General features: G+C 40.4%; 1 protein-coding gene across 2 annotated transcripts; it reads left to right on the top strand.

Annotated features, from left to right (window-relative positions):
- Positions 1–1,115: 1,115 nt before the first annotated feature.
- Positions 1,116–7,260, top strand: LOC133709204 (uncharacterized). 2 transcript variants are annotated; one of them, XM_062134869.1, is made up of 10 exons: positions 1,116–1,554; positions 1,804–4,944; positions 5,036–5,211; positions 5,351–5,422; positions 5,523–5,675; positions 5,772–5,935; positions 6,036–6,183; positions 6,361–6,483; positions 6,588–6,675; positions 6,788–7,260. In XM_062134869.1, exons 2-10 carry the CDS (start codon positions 1,806–1,808, stop codon positions 7,006–7,008), a joined length of 4,284 nt encoding a protein of 1,427 aa, XP_061990853.1. In that variant the 5' UTR covers positions 1,116–1,554; positions 1,804–1,805; the 3' UTR covers positions 7,009–7,260. The 2 variants fall into 2 exon arrangements, with proteins under 2 accessions (XP_061990853.1, XP_061990861.1); XM_062134877.1 differs by having other exon boundaries at positions 1,116–4,944.
- Positions 7,261–7,401: the final 141 nt, after the last annotated feature.

Here is a 7,401-nt window from a genome sequence, read left to right as displayed (position 1 = left end):
CCGATATATATACGTACATATATTCATCTAAAACCAGAATAGGCCGTTACATACACACATGTTTCTTTTGTAAATTAGATATGAAATAAATTATGTCATTAGTTTACTACTTTATTTTTTGTGTAACATTTTGGCTGATTAGTTTTCTCTTATTATTCATATATCATTATACACAACATAAAGAATGGTAGATTGCCATATATATATATATATATATAGACACACACACACTTTTTTGTCACTAATCTAGCATTATAGTTGGATCCATACATCCATTGCTTTTAAAGAAGAAGAAAAAAAATAACCTACCAAAAACATCATAAGAACTTGTAAAATCTAAACAAATACTAGTAAATCAATCCATTAGAATCAATCAGAGTCCATAGAGAATTTAAACAATCTGTGGATTAAGTAAATCCATGGATTATAAAAACTCAAACAAAATCTTTTAAAATCTGAATTGAATACACCCCCCTTAGTTTTTCAAAAAAAAAAAAAAAGTCATAATTTTTTCGGACTAAGTACACTAAATTTCGAGCTTCACTCGTTTCTTCAATGAATATGAACTGATTAAGTCAAGACAAATCGTACTGATGAAACTCTTCATTCAAACTTGTTTTTTAAATAATATGTTGGCAAACACAATACATAGTACTATATAATAACAAATTAGAAACTATAATTTACAAAGTGCTATCCAAATAAAAATTTCACCTAAAAATAAAATTCATAACACATACGTTACTTTCATGTCATGATAAATTCATTATAAAAATTTCAAAATTTTAGTATACCGTAAATTTTTTAATATCATGGCTAAAGCTTAACCACAAAACCAATTCCTTATCTCTTTTCTTTGGTGAACCCTTTCAATCTTTCATCATGAATTCATGATCAAATCAATAAATAGTTTGGATAGCTTTGCAAAAATAGAATACTTGTGGCTCTTGATTTACGATCTAAAATCATACCATCATTACACCAAGCACACGTATAAACCAAACCAATGAACATTTGGCCACATATTATTGACATCACCTCATCCCCAAAAAGAAAATTGATTATTAGAGATAATGAGACTAAACCTTAAACAAAGATCTTCAGTCCCACAAACTTGTCACCATCTGAGAATCCAAACCTTCCTTCCCAAGTTCATGACACACACAAAATCCCCCGCATAACACTTTTTTGACTCAAATCACAATCTTGCATGAAACCATCCACGTGCCTTGTTCTTACCACCACCTCCTCCTCCTCCTCTCTTCTCTTCTCTTCTCAAACCCAAAAAAACACCAAAGCTTTCGAAAAACCTAAAGCCCAACACCCTCCAATTCCTTCACACAAAGCCTCACTCTTTCTGTTTCTTCATTCCTTTTTTCCCGAGAAAAATTTCAGACCCACCTCCAAAATCTTGTAGGTGAATCAAAGATTTGATCTTTAGAGACAAACACCAAGTGACGAGGCCCTGAATCGAGGGGGACGCTTGTCACTGTGAGCTTGATCACCGACTCAGAGTTGTTTCTCTCTCTCTTTTCACGACGCCGTTTAAATCTGGTACTCTCTGTTCCTCTCTCTCTCTCGCTCTATTGCAATTTTGATATTTCTGTGTTTAGTTTAGCCCTGTTTTTGGTATAAAGATGTGAAATTTAGGACTAGTTTGGTGGAATATGACTTGGGTTTGTAGTAATACTGGGATTGTGAAGCAAAGATGTGAGCTTTATTGTGTTTGATCCTCTGTTTTAGTGTTTAGGATTGAAAAAATTTACAGGTGCCTTGATTCAAATTGTGTTTATTCATTTCTAGATATGGCGTTTGATCAAAATTCGGTTCCCCAAGATTTGAGGCCTTTAAATGTAGCTCGGAGTGTGGCTGAGGAGCCCCGCATTGCGTTGGCTACTACAGCTGGGTTTCTCCCCAACCTTGCTCAAGGTAATAGTCCTATGTATTACCCTGGGCCGGTTTCAGAGGCGGGGTATGTTAGTTTAGGGTATGGGAATCCGGTGACGGGTGTGGCCACATGGGGCCCTAGGATGCCTGTGCCGGTGGGGCATCCGGGTGTGAGCCCTGCAATTGGTGTGGGAATCGGTTACAGTCCTAATTTGGGGAGTAGGGTTGTTGGGAGTGCGGTTGATCTTGTAAGCTCTCCTGCAGCAGCTGGAGCTGGGCCTTATGTGTGTAGTTCGAATGTGGGGAGTATGGTTGTTGGTAATGGTTTGGATCAGGGTGTTAGTGATTTGTCAGCTCGGTTTGGTTATAGTACCAATTTAGGCAGTAAGAGCAATTTTGGTGATCAGTCGGGTAGTGATTTGACATCTGGGTTTGCTTACAGTCCTAATATGGGAAATCGGAGTGATCAAGCCAGTGATGATGGTGGAGATGATTCTGTGTCAGGGAGGAAAATAAAGCTGCTGTGCAGTTTTGGTGGCAAGATTTTGCCCAGACCAAGTGATGGGATGTTGAGATATGTTGGAGGACAGACAAGGATTATTAGTGTTCGGAGAGATGTGAACTTCTACGAGCTAGTGCAGAAAATGGTGGATTCATACGGGCAATCTGTGGTTATTAAATATCAGCTCCCCGACGAGGATCTTGATGCACTGGTGTCAGTTTCATGTGCTGATGATCTTGACAATATGAAGGATGAGTATGAGAAGTTAGTGGAGAGGTCTCCAGATGGGTCAGCAAAACTGAGGGTGTTTCTATTTTCTGCTTCAGAACTCGATACATCTGGTTCTGTACAGTTTGGGGATTTACATGATAGTGGGCAGAGATATGTTGATGCTGTGAATGGGATTACGGATGGGGTTGGTAGTGGTATGATGAGGAGAGAGAGTATAACAAGTGCAACTTCAACACAGAATTCTGATATTAGTGGAACTGATGCTGTTGATAGCTCAGCTCCTTGCCAGGGGGATGTAGCTGGAACTACAGGCCGGTTATCGCCTAAAGGGGACAAGTTATCCCCTAAAGGAGGTTCGACCAACTCTCAGGACACTGGTACAAGATTGGTTCTTACAGATCCCAACCCTGCAGTTTATGAAGTTTCTACAGTTCCATCAGGCATTAATGTGGTTAAGACTGGCCCTCCCCAAACATCATCTTCTCTGCCTGAGGTAGAGTTAGAAAGGACTGTGCCTGTTACAGTATCACAGCAACAACTGGGGTTGCAGCAACCTGGAATTGACATTCAGTCCACTTCTCCTTATCTGCAAGCTTATGTTAACCCTCGCCAGCTTCTTCCCCAGATGGGATTCCCAAATCCTCACCTGTTTGGGACTGCTGGTCCTGTCTTTACCCAACAGCAATTCCGTGATAGTGGTGCTGGCATGACCTCGCATCACTTCATTCCTGCAGTGCATATGACAATGAGTCCTTCATCTTCTCATGTTAGTATGAGACCAAATGTGCTTCAGCCATTGATGCAACCCCAACAGACTCGATTAGATCATCATTATGTGGATGAAACTGCCTTTGGCCCCAGGGTTGTCCAGCTTCCAGCTGAACAAAGCTATAATACATATCAGGTGCAGGTCCCCTCACCAGCAGCAGGAAGTGCTTATGGCTGGCATCAGTTTCCACCGCCGGAACATATGATTTTCCATGATGGTTTGGTCTCCCACCAACAGGTAATGTATCCTGAGAAATCCAAAAGGTTGGAAGACTGCTTTATGTGTCAGAAGGCTTTGCCTCATGCACATTCTGACCCGGTCCCAGTACAGGGTCAACGAGACGGTGGTGCAAGCCCTGTATCTGATTCAGATTCAAATTACCATAGTCTCCTTATGAAGGAAAACTGGAGATCTCAGCCAACAAACAGGGTTGTGGTAAGTGGAGCATTGGGGGAAGGTAATGTTGGGCAGGGAGTTGAGATTAGACCCGGGGTCCAAGGCCAAGTAGATCCTCTTGTTGGAACACCGCATTCAGATGCAACTGGGATAGTGCAGAATTCTGAGGGAAAATATGAGGAGGAGAGAAATAATCTTCAACAAGTTGATCATCCAATGATTTCAGCACCCCAGGGTGTCATGAGGAGGGTTGCCCCAGCCCAGTATCAGGTTAAACAGGAAGATTTGGTTAACACTCCTGTTAATCAAGAGGTACCACTTACTGGAGGCCTGCCTGTTCAAACTCCGGAATGCCTGGTTCGTGAGTCTCCGCAAGCATATTCCAACAAATTTCTGAAAGAAGAAAATGTTTCTCAGATGATGGAAACCTTCAGGATAAGCCCATCTGAGGTTTATGTTAATAATGAGCATGGTAAGCCACCTGTTGAAACGCCTAGAAGGGAAGACAGCTATGATCAGAAACCACCACAAGTTGCAGGAAGGGAGTTACCTCCAGATAATATCTTTGACAGGAATCAATTTATTCCAACTGAAGTACTGGCTTCTTACACTACTGGAGTCTCACAAATGCATAGTACACAGCCAGTAGAATTCGTTGAGGCACCACAACCATCTATGTGGGGAAATCCTGAATCTTATCAACAATCAAGAATTGGAGTCCCTGTGGATTCTCATGCATTTCATTATGGCAACCCTGTTGTTTCCACCCCTCTACCTAATAGAACTCAACCTCCTACTGAATGGACAAATGAGAACTTGAGATTCCAGCCCAACATGGTACCTACTGATGTTGAAGTTGTTACTTCAAATGGTAACATCCCATCTTCTTTCTCTACACCTATGAGAACGGTCGATGTCCAGGACTCTTCAAACTCACTATTCAGCGATCAAGATCCTTGGAATTTGCACCATGATACTCATCTTCCACCTCCTATACCTACCAAAATACAATTGAAAAAGGAACCCTGTACAAATAGAGATCCCTTTGGTGGCAATGGTGCAGAACTAAATACAGAAATGCGATTGGAGGATGTAGGTCAACAGCCACCGGGCAATTTGAACAAGGATCTTAGTCCAGATCTTGCCCAGTCTTCCAAAGGTCAGTCAAAGGTCTTTCTATATTTTGCTTTGTTCATTTTTTAGTTACTTAATTGGACATCATAATAATTGTCTTATTTCTTTGGTCATAGAATCAGCGGAGGAACTGATCAAGCAAGGTAAAGCTGTTGCTGAGGGTGTAGCTGCCTCAGTTTTGCAGTCATCTCCGCCGTCAAATCCTGATTTTCATGACAAAAATGAGTCTGCATATGATTCCAACCAACATGAAGGTCAAATCAGCACTTCAAGCATGCAGCGCACCGTTGAGGTTGTTTATTTAGTAATTCATGTGTTTTTGAGGATGTGCACTAATACACTTAAATTTATGAATTTCTCGCTCTCATGCACAGCATTATATTCCAGCCTTTCACCAACTGCAGCTTTCTAATTTCTGTTTTCTATTTCAGGACGTCAAGACCCAATATCCAGATAAGCCAAATCTGGGGTTTCCAGTATCAGATGGCATTGGCCGGCTGCAGGTTAAAAACATTGTTCTATGTCTCCTAAGTGTGATCTGGTGCTGTTAACTTGTGCCATGAATATGACTTTTTTTTTTTTTTTTGTTACTGTTTTTGGTAGATTATTAAGAATAGTGACCTTGAAGAGCTCAGAGAATTGGGTTCTGGAACCTTTGGTACCGTCTACCATGGAAAGTGGAGGGGCACTGATGTTGCAATCAAACGAATCAATGATAGGTGTTTTGCTGGGAAGCCTTCAGAACAGGAGCGGATGGTTTGTCTTCTCAGACACTTGTTTTCAGAAACTACTAATTTTGTTCATTAATGTATCACTTATTGGGCTGTATTTTGGTTTATGTAATTTTATCAGAGAAATGATTTCTGGAATGAGGCCATCAACCTCGCTGACTTGCACCACCCAAATGTGGTAGCTTTTTATGGCGTTGTACTTGATGGCCCGGGAGGTTCTGTGGCAACCGTAACAGAGTTTATGGTTAATGGTTCTCTTAGAAATGCATTGCAGAAGAATGAGAAGTAATGGCTTTGCTTTGTGTGATTAAATTTTAATGGATGCAATAGTTGGCATTTAATTTTCATTTTAATAAATAGCTGACTCTTAAGGTAAATAACACAGGAGTCTGGACAAGCGCAAACGTCTATTGATTGCAATGGATGTGGCATTTGGAATGGAGTACCTGCATGGAAAGAATATAGTGCACTTTGATTTGAAAAGTGACAACTTACTTGTCAATCTTCGAGATCCACACCGCCCAATTTGCAAGGTAAGTGACTGGAGTGCTCTTCCTTGCATTCAAAATGGCTTATTTGCAGCAATAATACTCTTGCTGTTCAATACAGTGATCTATTAATATGCTTTTATTAATAGAGTGTATTTATAAGACCAAGTTCACACCTAACCAAATAAGAAAAGAAGTTCACATGTCTGCTTCTGATGTCAGGTTGGTGATTTGGGCCTATCAAAGGTGAAATGTCAGACCCTGATCTCCGGTGGTGTGCGAGGGACACTTCCATGGATGGCACCAGAACTTTTGAATGGTAGCAGTAGCCTTGTCTCTGAGAAGGTTTGTGTTTTCCTTTTGACTTTTGAAATATGGAATAGTCTGTGACATATGATTGCCCCTTGGGCATACTTTTATTGATTTTTTTTTTTTTTTGGATACATTAGGTTGATGTTTTTTCTTTTGGTATCGTACTGTGGGAGCTCCTCACTGGAGAAGAACCATATGGGAACTTACACTATGGTGCTATCATAGGTGATCTACTGCGTAATAACTTATTATTTCTGTAATCACGCTTGGCTCTTATAAGGTTTATTTGGATTGAGAATTTGAGAGATATTGATAGAGTCGTTCATATATGATGCAGGCGGTATTGTGAGTAATACATTGCGGCCACCAATCCCTGAGTCTTGTGATTCAGAGTGGAAATTACTGATGGAGAGATGCTGGTCATCAGAGCCATCTGAGAGACTGAACTTCACTGAGATTGCAAACCAATTACGTGCTATGGCTGCAAAGATTCCTCCTAAAGTACAAGGCCAAACACAGCAGCAACCGCCCTCAACGCTGCCTCAGGTTCAAAAGTGATATGCATGCGAGTAAATGCCAGATCATCCCACCTTGTTCCAGGCCATTGGAAGATGCCTAGTGTGTCTTTGTATTAATGTGATAGGAAAGGTTGTTTCATTGTTTTACAGAAGTTTTTAGATCTTATAAAGTTGTCAACTTTGTTAGGTTTGACGTTTACCTTTGAATCAAGTGTTTGCTATCATGTTTCAACATAAATATACAAGAATATGAAGATTGGATGGATTGTTTGCACTTTCTGTGTTGGTTTCATCGCTTTGTTTAGCACCAAAACAACGCAATTTTCGCACCCAACAAAAGGTTTTGATGGGTATTTCTTGGAAGTCTTCATTAACTTTCATTTCAGTCATCCAAATCTAATCTAAACCTCTAATTCACACCCCTTTTTCATAA

The sequence above is a fragment of the Rosa rugosa genome, chromosome 1 (genome assembly GCF_958449725.1).
Source record: "Rosa rugosa chromosome 1, drRosRugo1.1, whole genome shotgun sequence".
NCBI lineage: Eukaryota > Viridiplantae > Streptophyta > Magnoliopsida > Rosales > Rosaceae > Rosa > Rosa rugosa.
Note: the sequence above shows the minus strand (reverse complement) of the source record. Positions and strands in the feature narration are given on the sequence as shown.